The following is a 17,028-nucleotide window of genomic DNA, read 5'->3' as shown; positions in this document are numbered from 1 at the left end:
ATGTACATGTTGTTTTTTTCCCTCAAATATGGTTTGTGTTTATTTAAGAGAGTGGTCTTCATATTCAGAGCAGGACTTCTCTGACTCATGGTCAGATTTTGTAAAGCTTTCACTCGAAACCCTGCTCTTGCACTCAAATAGCTCCTGCTTGTGCTTAGACTCGCTCTGCTTGTGCTCAAACTGTGCACTTGCACTCGCCGTCAAATGCGAAACCTCTGCTCTCCGATCTTTTTCTTCTGCTTTTGCATTTTGTTTTTTGCACGTCTGTCAAACTTCCCCATCCAATAGAATGCCAGTTGTAGTGTTGAACAAATGAAATTGTCTCGCCCTTTTTGTGGGTGTGTAAGCAAAAACAATCCAAAAGTTATTCTATTAAAAACCCCATTAGCGTCAAGCTAATAATTCCATAAATCTCTGTCTGTGTGTGGCTCATTTATCTAGAGAGCCGTTCGTCTTACAGCATTCACACTTGGCATGTGTGTTGTTAGGGCCCAGTGAAGTGCAGTGTTGACTTTGGTGCCATTAGGACACAGGATATGTTCATTATTAACAAACTGAATAAACAGGCGACCCGTGCTCTGCACCGGGGGCTGGGACTCATCAACTTGTGATGTTTTTCTATTACGAAAAGAGCGGGATCACGACGACGGTTCAGTGTGCTTGAGCTTCACTGAACTTTGAATAAACAGGTGAACAGCTCTTTGTGCAGCAGCGGAGACACAGCTTCAGGATTCTGAGTCCTGCAGCAGGTCGCCTTGACAGTTTCAGAAAGAAAACTGCGAGCAGCCTCACCGCAGACCAAACAAACAACCCCTTCCAAACAGACATGTTTTGAACAGCACTCATCAGCCAGGTTGCACAAACAATTCTCACCTGTTGTTCCTGTTGATGAGATGATTATCAGGTTCCGGACGGTTGTGAAGGAAGTCACGCCGCCAAACTTCATACTTGCCCACTTGACCAGCTCCTCATCCTGAGTGGGGATGTCGTGCTTGTGGACATTGTTGGTATGTTGATTACCATGCATGGAAATCGATGAGTTATTGCTCAGCTGTAAAGCAGAAGTCCATGTCCTGTCGGTTAGTTTCATGAGAAGGCAATTTCCCGAAAGAGACAGTCATAATCGCCTCGGCCGTAAAAAGGCATGAGTGTGTGTGTGTGTCACTCATTGCTACGGTAACAGAGGAATGACTGAGACAGCTTTGTATTTATTAACATATAAACCTCATGTCTGCGCTGATTTTGACACATCCAAACTTCTTTACCCATCCCTCTTATTCTCTTTTTTTTCCTAAACCTCCACCCGACTCTCCCTCCATTCTCTTAGCGGGGTCCTGTTAAAAAGAAATGTTTATTATGGTTAAGTGTCCACGAGCCCAGTTGCACAACCCTGTTGGAGCCAAGGTCTTTCCTTTGCTTCCTGAGTGGGGCCAGGAAATGGGACCTTTTTTAAGCTTTGTGCGTCACCGCTGTCGGCCTGAAATCTGGCTCCATACATGGTATAAATATATACATCTATCCCGTCGACGAGACACCGCTGTTTCCTCGTCTGGCCCGATGGGAAATAATGGGGGTTTACATTAAGCGTTGCATGATTAAGAAGGCAGGGGAAAAGGCCTCTAGACCATTAGTCCCATGTTAAAAGAAAAAAGACTCAACAAATAACAACTGAGAGCTTTTTTTTCTGTGTGTCCATTGAGGCTCCACCATCAATGGACTTTAATCCACTTGTGTTTGGCCTTCTCTTCTTCCGCAGTGCAAAGGCTGAATTTGTACAGCTCATTTGAATGGCGGCTACTTTCATAGACGAAAAACAATGAGACGATCGGCCAAAAATATCCTGTTTCAAATGAGAAGTTCTGCTAAATTACATTTTTTATTTCATCTTCTTATATTCGTTTTTGTGCTCCCGTTTGAATTATTTCATTTTGTTTTATTCTTGGGCTGCACAATGGGCTGAACACAGACAGTGTGATTCATAATTACTGGATTCTGACTCAAACTATTCCGCCTCCTTTGTCTGTGGAAATAAGTAAGGAGGGGTAGTGCGATGAGTAATTTTAGAACCTACAGTTTATAAATTTTTTTATCAAGTCAAGTGTGTGTTTAAATGATGAGAATCACTCTCCCGACCTGTCGAGTGTGTTCAACTATTTGTGTGTTTTTTTGTGTGTCTTAAAATGGTGAAAGCCGAGTAAGCCTGAGGGAGTCATCGGTCCTTCTACATGAATATTTGATTGACTCGGGATCAAAAATAGCAAGAGGGAGAACTGGAGGAATAAAAAGAAGGAAAGTCAGTCACGACAGGAGGAGGAGGAGGAGGAGGAGGAGGAGGAGGAGGAGGAGGAGGAGGAGGAGGAGGAGGTAAGGGCCCGAACAGCAGGATGGGTAGAAGAAGGGAAATACCAATCGTAATCATTTGAGCGTTTAGAGTTGAATTAAACTCTCGACAGAAAAGTGGTTTGATATTCTGCAGGCTCACAGGAAAAGGTGAAGGAACCCAGAAGATGTTGTGAGTGGAAACAAGCATCTCTATCTACTGCAGATTAAAAAAAGCTCTGATTCTTTCCCATCAGCCCGTCCTGGGACTCACTGCTGTGCTCACACTTCATCTTCTCACCAAATCAATAACATTAGATTCATTCTATTCAATACTAATGTCTGCTGCTTTTTCCGGCAAGCAAAGTGCTGCATGATGTCCTGAAATAGATGTAAGATTCACAAAACTTTACGGACGGAAATCATCCTGACTTATTTAATCGAGATGTGGGTTTTTTTGCCCCTAAACTATATCTGCTGATCATAGCGGTCCTTAACTCATGTGAATATAGAAATACATCAACATATTAATTCATCTTATTTTATGCCGACCTGAAATTATTTTTGTGTTTTGAAGCAGTAAAAATAGTGAAAGGTTTTCCAAGTGATGCATTCAGGTTCAGGGGGAAAGCTCAGACATATTAAAGTCAGCAGCCTTGAATGTGAGGCATTTTTGTCGTGAACTCAAACATGGATTGTGAACACAAAGCTCAACCTTAGTGAGAGAGGCCATGTATTTCATTGGATCACTTGTTTTCTTTCATTTAGCCCACTGTCAAATCTCAAGTGCTCTGATCAATCAAACATTTCAGGACTGCACACGTTTCAAAGCACCATGATCAAATTTGTGGATAAAAATTAAGGTGAAAGTATGTGAACTGTAATTCTACCTCTCAGGGAAGTTTTAAATATAACGTTAATTCTGCACTGATATGAAAAGACACCAGTGACTGAATACACTGTAAAAAAAAAAAAGGTCGGTGGTTCGATCCCTGACTCCTCCGATCTACAGTTGATACTGAACACTTGACAGCTGTGCCGACAGCGTATGAATGGTGGCTGATAGAAAAGAAGTGCTGCGTGTAGAAGGGCTGTATGAATGTTTGCGTGAATGGTTGAGAACATTGAAAGTGCTTTATAAACACACTCCATTTACCGTCACTCAGGGATTCAGTCATTTGTAAAAAATAAATTTAACTTTTGACATTGGAAACAGCAAAATAGATTAAAACTGCTGTACTGACAAACATGCAGCAATGATCTACCCAATTAGTGAGACAGAATAAAAACAGAATCCTTTTACACCTGAAGATGCTTGATTTGTTTAAACATTAATTGAGTAGTTATAAATATCCCAGGAGTCGAGACCAAACTAAAACAAATCAATGTGAGGTGTGTTAACAAGTTTGAAAGTAGAGTTTTAGACAATCTCATTAATTTGGACCCATCAAGTCTTTTTAATAAAATGTCCTTGAAAGACTGTTTAGTTTGGACACGTTCACATAAGATGTTCTAACAAAGTCAAACTGAAAGACAATGTGTTTTTAGGTTCATCACCTACATACAAACACAATTTGACAAACCACAACAAGTGCCACCCGTTATCCTCAGAGAAGTATTATGTCTTCATTTAAATAGACACTCGAGCGGCTGAATAAAACTTTTGTGTTCTGTGGCCCCTGCAGATTTAATTCACAGATATAATCTGAGGACAGTGTGTAAACGTCAGAATCTCAAAGTTCATTGGGACATTAATTTTACAGCTCGGTGCCATCAGCCCCTCTCGTCGCTGGCCACGCTCAAACTCTTCTTCGATTTTATAGTATAGATAATAAAAACACACACACACACAGAGCGGGCTGATACACAGCAGCAGCCAGTACTTATGGAAAAGCAGCATGGTTCATTGTTTCTGTAAACAGGCTCACAGAGCTGCACAGCTGTGGCAGTTTGACTGTATGCAAACAGCTGGCACCAGACAAGAGCTACATGAGCAGGAAAAGATAAACTTTTATCGTCCCCCTCCGGAGAAATTTGTCCCGGACAAGTACATCTGGAGAAATCCGAAATTTAAACATTACTGACAAAAATAAACACTCACAACCTGTTAATTTTTCATGATTGGTTGGTACTTTTTAAAGAGCCTTGTGCATCAACAGCACACTGTAATGAAAAATGAGCTGGAGCTAGTGGTCTGTTGCAGGATCAGTGTTTTTGTCTGTTAACCTGAATGTGAAAATGAGGACACAAAGACATTTTACTCACATAAATGTGGACGTCAGCGTTGATGTTGTATAGAACGTAAACTGTGTTGGCCGACGTGAGGATGAGGTTCATTGGCTTGGCGGTTTCCATATTCAGAGAGAACATCCCCTGATCCTGCAGGGGAAGAAAAAAATAAAACATTTGTTATTTGAAATGTTATCTCACATCAGCACAAAAGTAAAAACTGACATATTGTAAGCGTAGACTTTTTTTAAAGATGGACGACGTGTCGCCAATTTATCCCACTATCTAGAAAAACTAACTGTCTTTTGGCGGCTGAGTCTGCACAGTGGAGCCGGGACACCGAGGTCCCTTCGATACACAAACTCAACCAGTTAGAATCAAATAACTACTTAAAACCAAAGTTACCAGAACAATAAGCACTTCAACACACATCAGTGTGAAACATGTATTTGAGGTTTGTTTGAACTATTTAGTTTAGATCATGTCCCATCTGCAAACATGGTGCAGGCAGGATTTATGAGCTATACTGAAGCCAGCAACCAGGGGGCGATCAAGTTGCTGTCTTGTCACCCATCTTTATATACAGGATATGATTAACATTAAGTTTAGAAATACACCCAAGAATGTCTTTTATCTATATATAAAGTTGACATATTTACAGTACCACTTGTTTCACTGCAGATTTAGTGCTTCTTTAGTTTGCATCTTCTATTTTCCTGTGAATGCCAAATAGTTTGGAGTCTATAATTGGGATGTAAATCTGCAGGTGCCATTAGCTTTAGTCGTCATAACTAGTCCCAAACCTTCACTTACACCATGGTGCCGTCCACATGGGAGGTACAGTGCCGCCCGTAGTGAATGTATTTGGTAGGTGTAGGATGCTGAATGTGTAAAATGTTATGCATATGCAAGGACATCTTCATCTGTGCAGCCTTGTCAACTGGAAACATATATTGCTGTCATGGGATCAATAAATGTAGACAGAGAAACAGGCTCCATGACAGGCTCTATTAAAATGCAATATGTTCCAGAGATCCATACTTTACTGCTAAGATTAGAAAGATAAAAACATCATAAATATGTGCTTTAAGCTTTGGATGAAGTGCATGAACATGAAGACTTTTCACATACAAATTAATAGTAATTTTTATGACCTTTCTGAACATATGGGGATGGAAATCCTGATTTAAAGTCAGTATTTATTATTATACAGTTGTTTTTGAATCTGCAAAGCCTCTCGATCTGGCGTGGAGCGCCTCTACATGAACAGACCTCAAGTTGATGCGACGGAGAGACATTTAGCTCGCAGCACCAAGTTTAAAAATAGTTCCCGAATGCAGTTAAATTCTGTACAAGTTTGATTCCCTTTTTTTTACCCGGTTTAAAAAAAAAATTCAGTGAGGGAATGTGACAATTATCCTTGTTTTTGCGTCTGCGAAATGTCAACACATGCGTCTCTCCAGAAAAAGGCAGTGCCACTCATTTGACGAGGCTGTGTATATAGATAGGCAGGAAGGAGCTGTCTCTGCCGTCTGTCTCCAGTTTGACACCCACATTAATGCAGTAATGCAACGCCGAGCTATTATTAAACCTCTGTGCCGCACAAAAAACAAGGTATACAAGTCAAAAAGCAAGTCAAAAGCTATCAAAATTAATTATTAACCTGACGGGCAATGAATGAGCCGCGCTTTTTAATTTCAAGATTTACGTCATAACATTAGAAATCGTCTCTGGAGTACGAACAGAAGGAAGCATTTAAAACATTAACGCCAACAATAACCATAGGAAGAAGAATTTGGAGAAACCTAAAGTGTCGCTCGGAGCGATTTCAGCTATTTCTTAATTTGCAACCCGGTGTATTCCCACTTTCCTGTGCATACTGTACATAAAAGCTCATTAACATCATTTAACACATAATGTAATACCTCATTAAGCATATTTTCAGCTGAGGGTAACAGATTCACTAATCACCACCACAGTCACTCTATGAATCAGCCCTAATTAGCATGCTCCACACGTGAAAAGCTGTTTCAAGTTGAGTTTTATTCATATAAGTGGTGGTGAGCAAACCTTTTCACAGTATGATGTTTGTGTTCTAACGACTGAAATAATTCCAATTAATCTTAGCACTAATTCATTTTACTTCCGTAATAGCCCCGAAAAACTTCAAAAAGTTCAACTTTATGAATGTATCAGACAAAAACAACAGCTTGGAAATATCTGAGCGAGACTCTAATGGAAATGTTACATTCATATTTACACATTTCTGCTTTCATCCATCACGACGAACACTTTTTTTTCCTATCACTTTTGAAGATTGATTGTTTTCGGAGCAGAGCCTGTTGAGGAGACAACGAGCATGCTGGGCAAACAGTGTGAATCCCTGATATTAAATTAATTTACCCGCTACCTGATGCTGCAGGAGCCTTATGCGTGGGGATTGTGATGAGCTCTGGTCGGAGCTGTGAACATATTCAGAGTCGTAAAGAACAACCCGGGTCTGAGTGAACCGTCCAGAGAACAGCTCGGAAAAGAAGGAGGGATCGTAAAAACAATTCCACAAACAAACGTGATAAAAAAGGGAACGGTGGAGACAAATGGATCGACACTGTGAAAGGATGAGATTCTCTGTGCATACGTTTCACTTTTTGTCCAAGCCTGTGCATGTCAACTGTGTGCAACGCTGTGAACGGAGCCGCGGGTACAATCCCATTTTTATAAAACCCTCCCTTTTCATCCTGAGTGCAAAACTTTTATTCTAAATAAAGGATATACTGTAGCTCGATTGCCCTGAGGTCACAGGGAACATTAAAGAGACTGGGTTATTATCACAGGCAGAGACTCAGACACACGTCTTCCCAGAAAGGCTGCTTTGTTTTTTACCTTGAATCATGTTGCATAGAGTAATTTAATGAATGTCAGTTCCTACAGAGTTCATTGGGAGATAACTCACTGGTGTTTTCCTTATATAATCCTCTAATGAGCTTCATTGTCTCCCTCTCTACTTTCCCTCCCTTTTCGTTCGTTCGTGACTTTCATTCTTTCATTCTGAACCCTGAATCGCAACTGCGGCCGACCCCGATCACTCACCTTTGCTACTTTTGTTCCTGTGCTTTCAAGATACAATTGTTTTCCTTTTCAGGCTTTTTTATTTTTCTTCCTCGGGAGCATTTTTTTTTTTTGTTTGACGGGCCTTTGCTGATGCAGTTTCCAGTTATTCTCCTTGGCTCTCCCCCTCAACTTGAATTGGCTCCGTTGGTGTAGTCTCCGCCTCGCGCCAAGAACCCCGGCCGTGCCCGGAGCCAGCGTGTGACATCAATGGCCCCCGCGTACGAGCGGCTCCACCCTATGAATTCTCCCGGCCTGTGCATGCAGCCCCCTTGATGTCCGTCTATAATTCTCCACACGCTCAAACAGAGTCGACTAGCAGGTTGTAAATCAGCGTGAAAACAAAGGGTTGGGGGGGGGAAGAGGGTGATAAGAAAATTTAAAGGACAAATGGGACATGGGAAGCAAACCTCCCATCTGACTGAGCAGTTTGGCAAGGGATGAAGATGTCCCCCCCCCCCCCCCCCCCCCCCCCCCCACCTCTGTGTTTACAAGAGGAATCTGTTCTAAACAGTCCGGAGCAGATTAGAGGAGTCTGTGCTGAGAGATCTCGTGTCCACTATCTTCTTTCATTTGATAAAACATCTACTCATCATCCCACAGCAGAACAGGATACGCTAACTGTGCAATGTCCAATGCATCACGCAGCTCCAAAGTCAAATTCCTTTCGTGAACTCTCCGAAACCCCCACACCAATTTGTACTATTTCTGTCAGACAACTTGCTCCACTCTTCTTCTAAACTATGTGTCAAACTTTTTCTGGCACTGAAATATTTATTTATCACCCACACGGCATAATGTTCCTGCTATTTCGCTTCAGGCTTAATAAGATGACTGAGAGGAGCAATTCCCTAGTAATATGCTTTAAATCTATTTTGTCATCAAATAGCGTTTTTCCCTCTGATTTCCACTCCATTAAATATGATGTAACAGTTCAGTCTATTAAATGGGAGTTAAGACTTAAGATCTCAGCAACATGTCAGTAGACCCTGTTCTCTGAGGAAACCACAACAATCATCAGCTCGCACACCGTGTAGCTAAGTAAAGTTAGAAAACTGTGTCCATCCTACCTGGTGTATCTGCAATGAAGATTTCATAGTCAATGTTTTTCATAAAATGAAACTGAATTTGTTTTATTACTATTCATATAAGTAATATGAATCACTGAGCTGGTGTTATTTTTTCTGTTAAGCAATCGAGACAGCCTTCAGACCCCAGTTCACACCATTTCAAAATAAAAGCTCTATAATTCAGATTGATCTAAAGCATTGCAGCAACTTAATAAACGTTTGTAGACAACCTGTTAAAGAGAAAGTGATTGTATAGATGTTGCTACCATGACAGAGATCAGCCCCCACGCCTCCTGTGAATGTCTGCTCGCCAGTATGTAGAAATAAAAATAATCAAATGATCTGGCAGCGATTTTAACCCATGGGCTGCAAGTTGCAGAGTCGCTGCTGTAGTTAATTTGAGGGCGTAGAAGAAAAAATGTTCACCCAGTCCGGAATGATGCGGGATATAGTTTTTTTTAGAACATAAAAATGTATCTTTAGAGTCTTAAAATGATAAATTCAGATGAGTGAATTTTGTAGCATCCAGGCAGTATAAGTCAGCTTTAGTTTGTCGGTGAAGTTTTCCCTTCAGAGAAAAAACCCCTGACAGGATTTTATTAATTTTATAAAGGTGATGGATTCTGGCAGGCGTTACGCTGGTGTGATGGGGCCTTAGCTATAGAGTGCACACAGCACAAGTGCTTCGCTCCTCATAATCGCCGCCGAATGATGAAGAAAGACGGATGGAGCAAAAAATAATAAAAAGACAAATAAACGGCAGTTGCTTAACACAAGTTGTGTGAATGCACAACATAAAGAACCCTAACAAACAGGGGAAGCAAACAAACACTGATAAAGAAATGACTAATGTGAGCTGACCGACAACTCTGGACAGTGAAAAATGGAGTCTGGCACAGCAATAACCACATATAGATTAAAAGTTTTTCTGGAGCTACTTTTATTTGGGTGTCAGTCCTTTAAAAGTTTTAAAAATCAAAATGGCCCAAATACACGAATGCAGCAGACACAGACAAACATAAAAGCCTCTTACTTGCATCTGGTAATGGTTAGCTGGTTAAATTATTTCGTGGAGGAAAAGATTTTTTCAGCTTATTTATTTCAGAATCAGGGTTAGAGTTTGTTCAGCTACATTAAATGTACAACAATTTACTGTATAAGAAAAACTTGACAGGCGCTTAGGAGGGTCCATACCTCCACCACCAAGGCTAACTCCCTGTCTTTCCCTGTTAAAGAAAGGGAGGGGGGGAATTCCCCGGATCCACTCCAAAATTTAATGGGGTCTTTGTTGGGTTGTGACCTACCCCTCTACAGAATTTCATGGAAACCGGTTCAGTGGTTTTCGTGTACTCCTGCTGAATAACAAATAAACAGACAAACCCGATGAAAGCATGACCTTCTTTGCAAAGGCACTAAAGGTAAATGTACCAAAATGACAGTGGTCGCCTCACAGCAAGAAGGTCCCAGGTTAAAATCGTGATTTGGCCGCTGCCTCTCTGTGTGGAGTTTGCTTGTATTCCCTGTGCATGTGTGGATTTTCTCTGGGTACTCCTGCTTCCTCCCTCTATCCTAAGACATGCAGACTGGGGTTAAGTTGATTGAAGATTGTGTGAGTGTGAATTTTGTTTGTCTCTGTATGTTGGCCCTGAGAATTGTGACCTTTCCGGGGTGCATCCCTCCTGTTGCGCAATGTCAGCTGGGATTGGCTCCAGCTCCCCCTCAGAGGATAATCGATGACAGATGAACGGATGGACGTATGAATGTTGCTTCATTCTTCCCTCTTGCCTCTTTCTCTGTTTCATGTGAGATGTGCGCACTAACATCTCATCCTGCCAATCTCTGCTGTTAGTCGACCACATTGCACAAGTATAAAAACCACCTACTGCATTTTTTAAGAGATGTGTCATCTCCTTTGCATAGGTCGGCCTCCACAGTTGGGTTTGCTACATTTTAATGTTTGCCAACAGACAGAGCCTCCTGCTGTAAAAGTAAACTCGGCATAATGCTCCAGACTGATTTCCCCCACGTTTGCAAAAGTGCGTTTCATAGACAGAAAGGTGTAAAGTGCACACATGGTGAACACATGTGGAATGCATAGACTTGACACTGCTTCCTTCTGTTTGGTGTGACTGTGATCGATTAGCACACATAAGATGTTAGAAGAAACTATATTACTACGTAACAGTGACTGCCCACTTTAAGAATGGCTCTGGTTCAGGAAGTACATTTACATTTCATGTCATTTAACCCACGCTTTTATCCAAAACGACTTCCAATTAGTGCCCAACTTGCCCAAGGACACTTCGGCATGGGCTGGGATTCAAGCTGCCGACCTTCTGGCTGGAGAACAACCACTCTACTCCTCAGCAACAGCCGACCATTTATTTTCTCCCTTGACGTTTCAGAAAATCCTTATAAAAAGAGTTTATGTCTGGAGCCAGGCCGAGCAGCTACAAGATGAATCGAGACCATAAAACATTTGATTCGCAGCAAAACGAAAAAACGGAAAATGGAAAAAAAAGGTACAAGACTGTGTAGAGGTCGCTATTACGAATAAAACAAGATTTTCTTAAAAGACAGTTGATATCATACAGACTTGTGGCTTCTGCAGGAGCATTTCATATTTTTCACAATGTCCTATCATATGCTCTTTCTACCTTGGATGGTTAAAATATAATAGTTGATGACGATCAGAAAATGCATGGGATTTTTTTGCTTCCAGAATGCCTCTGTTGAGCTCAGCTGAGGATATTTTCCTTTTGCCTGTCGAGCAGGTTTTTCACTTGTTCACATTTTTCGCACTGGTTCCTCTGCATGTCGTTTGTGTGCGACGTGCTTACCGTGGCGCCAACGTTAAGGATGTGGACCTCTGCCTTGTCCTCTGTGACGAAGCTGGTCCAGCAGCCAATTAGCATCTCCCTCATGTGGAAGCACGGGTTGTTGTCAACCTTTTTCGGATCACATGTCTGACTCGAGGCTGGAAGAAATAAAGTACAAATGGTTAAGCAGTGTCAGCGGCAGTAAATAACAATTCGCGCCTCCAGCCTTAAAACTGGGGAGAACTTCTTGTATTATCAAGTCCGATAGTGCAAGTAGTACCAGATTATCCACAACAATCTGCCATACTTCGACACGAACAGCCTATGAATGAAGACTTATTTGCGTGAAAGCCAATAAGCCGTTATCTACAGATAGATGAACCCAGCAACATTACAGATTCCATGTCTAAAAGGGGCTACGTTTGTTATAAGTCACCATGAAAGCTGTTCCCTGGTCTCGGAGGATGGATGTCAAACGTGTGGGTAGGACTATATTGTTTTAAAAAAACGGATCTTCTGGCTCACGTTTATCAGACGTGTCAGGACGCCGTGCTGCAGTCATCAATCAGGCCTGTTCACTATGCTTTCTGCTCCGAGTCAGCTGTTTAACCTGGGGATCTGTGACTCGGGAGGCTGGATTAATCGACGCGAGGCTGCGCGGTCATGGATGAGGTTGAGTATAAATGCCTGGTGTTTGACCTGGGCTATGTGTGTGTGTGGGTGTGTGTGTGTGTTCTATTGTGTTGGATTGCCGTGAGTGTGCTCACTTTAACCTGCCGAAGGTTATTGGCGGGGGACAAAATATGCTTCCTCTTTTCTCGAGAAGAACAGTGGAGACAGAATGCAGGGGTCAAATGTCTTTTCCAGCTCAATCAGAGAACTCTTTCCTGGCCCATATCCCATCTTTTACTGATTAAACACGAAAGAGTCTGACTGAGCATTATGAACGTCCATACTTCTACATTTTCGTTTGAAGAGCTTTAGAGCTGCTAAAACTAAGACGCTTGGAAATGCTTCTGGCCCCGTTTCACACAACAAACACTTTTCGGTCAAGACGTAGCCTTTGCTGATTCGTCAGGCTCCTATCACATGACCCCCTTCCAGATGAAAACAACCAGCATTACTCTTGGTTACCAGTGTAGTACACAACATGGATAATCAATTACAAACGCTGGTGACCCTGTTGTATTTGCAAACAGCTGTTGTGCATTTTACAATGTTAACATTCGTAGGAGACGAGCTATTATTCAAGCAATCTGCGACGATTCCTTTTTACACCAGCACGCGCATTCCCAATGTACGTCAATAGTCACATGACATGCATTTTCAGGCGTGTAAGTATGGATGGGAATTAAAACTGATGCAGACCCAAACCTCTTGTTTGAAAATGTGTGTAGCCACGGTCTCAAACATTGATTTACTCCTCAGGGTGAAACCTTTAAGCCAACCCATCTTCACGATGTAGTGGGCTCTCGTGGGATCAGTCGAAACCACTCCGTCCTGTGCCTAATCACGAGATAAGCATATCTACAGCAAGATGAATATAAGCAATATACGCCTGAGCATCCACTGTGCGTGCCTCAATCACACCCAACAGTGGTGAGGCATACGAGCAAGCAAGTGTGATACCACAACAGAAGCATCTAATTTAGTGAGCAAATGCTGCATGACATCGTGCTCCACTGACTTTTATGATATATTTGGTCTGTTTACCCAGCAGGCATCAATCCCTCAGGGAGAGAGAGAGAGAGAGAGAGAGAGAGAGAGAGAGAGAGAGAGAGAGAGAGAGAGAGAGAGAGAGCGGAGGAGGTGTGGAGCATAGCGAGTGGGATGAGAGAAGAAAAGAGGAACAGAGAGGGAAGGGTTAATAGGAAATTGCAAAGTTTGGAAGGTCAACAGGATGTGCCTTATTTAGCAGCCGCACTAATCAAAGACCTTGGTCGAGGCAATGTCATCACTGGCAGTGGGGGGGGATGGACAGATTAAGTGGGGTAGAAAGCGATGAATGCAACGAACAACAGCAAAGAAGAGGGCGTGAGAACATGTTACATAATGTGTTCTTTTTTATATTTCATGGTTTTATGATTATCACTGATGGACAGAGACTTTTAATTTGATCGTAGTCATTTGTCTGATGGTGCTCATTGATTAACTTGTGTCCCAGTTTATCACCTCACTACGGTGGCCCTGAGGTGCAAATCACAATAGAAGACAACAACAAATCACAAAACAAGTGGAAAATGCATCCATCCAATCAGCAACGAGCCATGTTTATGTTACCTACTTTTTCAGTTAGATGTTAAAGCCGTTGTGTTTTGTGATTAGTTGTTGTGCTTTCTTATTTCTGATTGGTTTTCGTATTTGTCGTATTTTGGGATTTGTCGTTGCATTATCTCTTTTATCGTTATGTTTTGTTGTCATATTTTTTCTTCGCCTCATCTGTTGTTTGTGTTTTTGTGTTTTGTTGATTTCCATAGTATTTTGCACTTCAGGGCCACCGTACCCCCCTTTATTTTTCCACCATCAAATTAAGGACACATTTGGCGCTGATTTGGAACAGGATGTGGGGGGGAAGGGTATCATTTCTGTTTCTCATCCCTCTCAGCTTCGGACCACAGCTTTTCTAGCAAATCACGATGGAGAGCCATCCATGCTCCTTCGCCGTCTCTCATTCCCTCCCTCACCCCGGAGGTCAAGGCTGGTTTCCTGTTATTTTGGCCCTCTGTGCTAATGTCTGTTGCTCAATATCCACATCCATGAAGTTATTTCTCTCCTGTTCTGCTGTGACAGAGTTAATGGCCCATGACTGCTGCCGAGAGGTCTTGGCATAAATCACAACTGACTGTGTGTGTGTTTGTGTGCGTGCATGTGTGTGTGTTTGTGTGCGTGCATGCGTTCGTCACTAGTCTCCTTTTTACGAGACACCATAGGATATGAGGAACATTCATTTTGCCCTCATGACCCCGGAAATGCCAATGGCCTCTCTAAGCGGTTTGCTGGTAAATGAGGTATAGAAGAACCGTTCCATTCCCTGTCCTCTTTATCTACTTATATCAGTCGCCTCCATTTCCCATTCCATGAGAAGACATGTTTATGAATGTTGGTGATCTCCATTTAGATGTTAGGTATGAGAATAGAGACCATTAGGGAATTACAGAGCAAAGAAAATGGGCTCAATCCATGAAAAGTGTGTATAATCAGATTTTTAACTCAAAAGTTTGCCTTTATTCTTAATGCAGAATCAATGTCGGCAGATACAGATGTCATGGTTATTAATAAATGTGTAGTGGCTGGATAGACTACTGCCATTTACCATATTAAAAGACAGCATATGGTCAAATTAAAACACTTAACTGCCACATTTATTAAACTAGAAACATACAAAACATATTACACCGAAATGATTGAATGCTTTTATAATTAAGACCAACAAGTTTGCAGCCAAACTCGATAATGGCCAATTTGCTGTGACTGAAGCAGCCATTGGAGAGAGCACGGATTTGTGGACTGTGCCAATGTCTGAGAGTGATGAACAACCTGATGCATTTTAAAATTGCCCTCGGCAGTTCTCCTCGCTGTCTGCAGCACCCCGGAGCCACAATTAACAAGGAGAACAAACAACAACAAAAAAGGGAAACACCGTCTGGTGCCTTCACATGTCCAGGGTCTGTCTGCTCCTGCTTTCCCCGAACCATCAGGGCATTTCTGAAGAAGATAGCAGACGGGTTTGACCAAATCACAGACATCCTTTTCCCGCATGTGTTCAATTATGCATAGTGTCATCAAGCCAGAACCCACTAATGTGACCATTTTAGGACATGTCAGGGTCGGCTCAACACCAACTTTGTTCTGCTTCCATCAGTCTGTCGGCCTGTTTTGTTCAGATTAGCTGCATTTCATCTGGCTGACGTTTCAATAGTTGTGTTTCGTTGTAGCTGTTTTTATGAGCATTTTCAAAAACAAAATCTTCAAAAATCCCCCAAAACCTTTTTAAGCAGAATTAATAAAAAGGTAAATGTGATTAAAAGTGCAATAGAAACAGATACAGCGAATAATTAATGATGAACAGAAATCGCATGACTTCATTATCTCCTGGAGGAGGTTGTTTTCACCTCTGTCTGTTTATTTGTCGGTTTGTATGTTTGCAAGCAAGAATACACAAAATCAACCGGACAGATTTACACAGAACCTGCTGGAAGGATGGGACATGGGCCAAGAAAGAACCCAGTTAAATTTAAGGCAGATCCAGGAGTTTTTTTTTCCTTTTGTTAACATTGTGAGAAAAGGCATTTTTCAGCATTTTCATACATTTTTGAGAGAATCATTCTTTTTCTAATCAGGCACATTTAAGGGATTGATATTAATGAGTGTGTACACTTTGGTGCAGATCCAGAAAGAAATCTGTATCTAGTGAATTTAAATGTAAAAGTGGTTTGATAAGGGAACTGTTGGGCCTTGGCAGAGGTAGCGGCTCTACTGAGGGCCATTCTAGTTGTCCATGGAGTTTTTGTCATATCTTTAATCAAGAGCAGGGTATTTCATTGAGAGGAAATTATGTGAAAGGACTCACAATGAGCCAAAGAACATTTCATTGGTCAATGTCAAGCATGGCAGTCTGTTTGAAGGAGAATTTTGACAGGGTCATTTCATAAAAATCCAAAAGCGAGAGCAAAAATCTGGGAGCAGAAGTTGCGGGAACGAGAACAGCTTGACCATGGAGAGGAGAAGGCCTCAGACTAAAGCAATTCTGCAGCAACTGTTTATCTGAGTGCAGAAAAATTGTTTTTTACAGCACGAGCAGGGATTAGTTGAGAGAGAGAGAGAGAGAGAGAGAGAGAGAGAGAGAGAGAGAGAGAGAGAGAGAGAGAGAGAGACAGAACAGGTCTCTGCAGTCTTGAGGAAAAAGAAAAACCTGAACATTAACTAAAGATAGTATCCTGAGAGTGAAAAAGAGGATGGCATCCCCCCATTTAACTCCCTTGCTAATCACCTACTGTATACATTTGTATACATTTCAACCATTCACACATTTTGCGGAAAAGAGTCAAATGACAGATTTATAGAGTGCAGCTATCCTGACCTGCAACCTCCCAGTAATGGACTGTCTCTGTGTGCATTCAAGTGTTATCTCAACTGTTACCTCCATTGTTTCCAGATTTAAATTAAAACACTCAGTAAAAATGTAATTAATCGAAAATGCCAATCTGATCCACCTACATGTTGCACTGCCCATGAGGGAATCAGTGCAACAAAGCTGAACTGAGGCCAGGAGCTGAGCCGGGGCGTTTACTGGAGACGTCAGGTGATTTATCATTATCAGCCATCAAAGTAGCCCTAGACACTGGCATCCCATGTTTCCATTTCTTCTTCTTTATCTTTATCCGAAATAGTTTGAACTAAAAAGCTACAAGTCCCTGACAGCTGCTATTAAGCGCACAAAACTTCAGGCTTTCAATCTGCAACGTCGCCACTAGATGCCACTA

At 41.8% G+C, this 17,028-nt stretch overlaps 1 protein-coding gene across 3 annotated transcripts in view; it reads right to left on the bottom strand.

Moving 5' to 3' along the window:
- eng (endoglin) overlaps nt 1–17,028 on the bottom strand; it is a 42,678-nt gene that overhangs the window by 13,363 nt on the left and 12,287 nt on the right. The window contains exons 3-6 of one of the 3 annotated variants that reach the window (XM_034603164.1): nt 11,567–11,703; nt 10,546–10,555; nt 4,585–4,688; nt 874–1,051 (exon numbers count right to left, since the gene is read on the bottom strand). In XM_034603164.1, coding sequence (XP_034459055.1) covers nt 874–1,051; nt 4,585–4,688; nt 10,546–10,555; nt 11,567–11,703 — 429 coding nt within the window. Of the gene's footprint in view, nt 1–873; nt 1,052–4,584; nt 4,707–10,545; nt 10,556–11,566; nt 11,704–17,028 lie in introns of all 3 variants that reach the window. The other 2 variants (XM_034603163.1, XM_034603162.1) reach the window with 2 other exon arrangements.

The sequence above is a fragment of the Hippoglossus hippoglossus genome, chromosome 12, assembly GCF_009819705.1.
Source record: "Hippoglossus hippoglossus isolate fHipHip1 chromosome 12, fHipHip1.pri, whole genome shotgun sequence".
NCBI lineage: Eukaryota > Metazoa > Chordata > Actinopteri > Pleuronectiformes > Pleuronectidae > Hippoglossus > Hippoglossus hippoglossus.
Note: the sequence above shows the minus strand (reverse complement) of the source record. Positions and strands in the feature narration are given on the sequence as shown.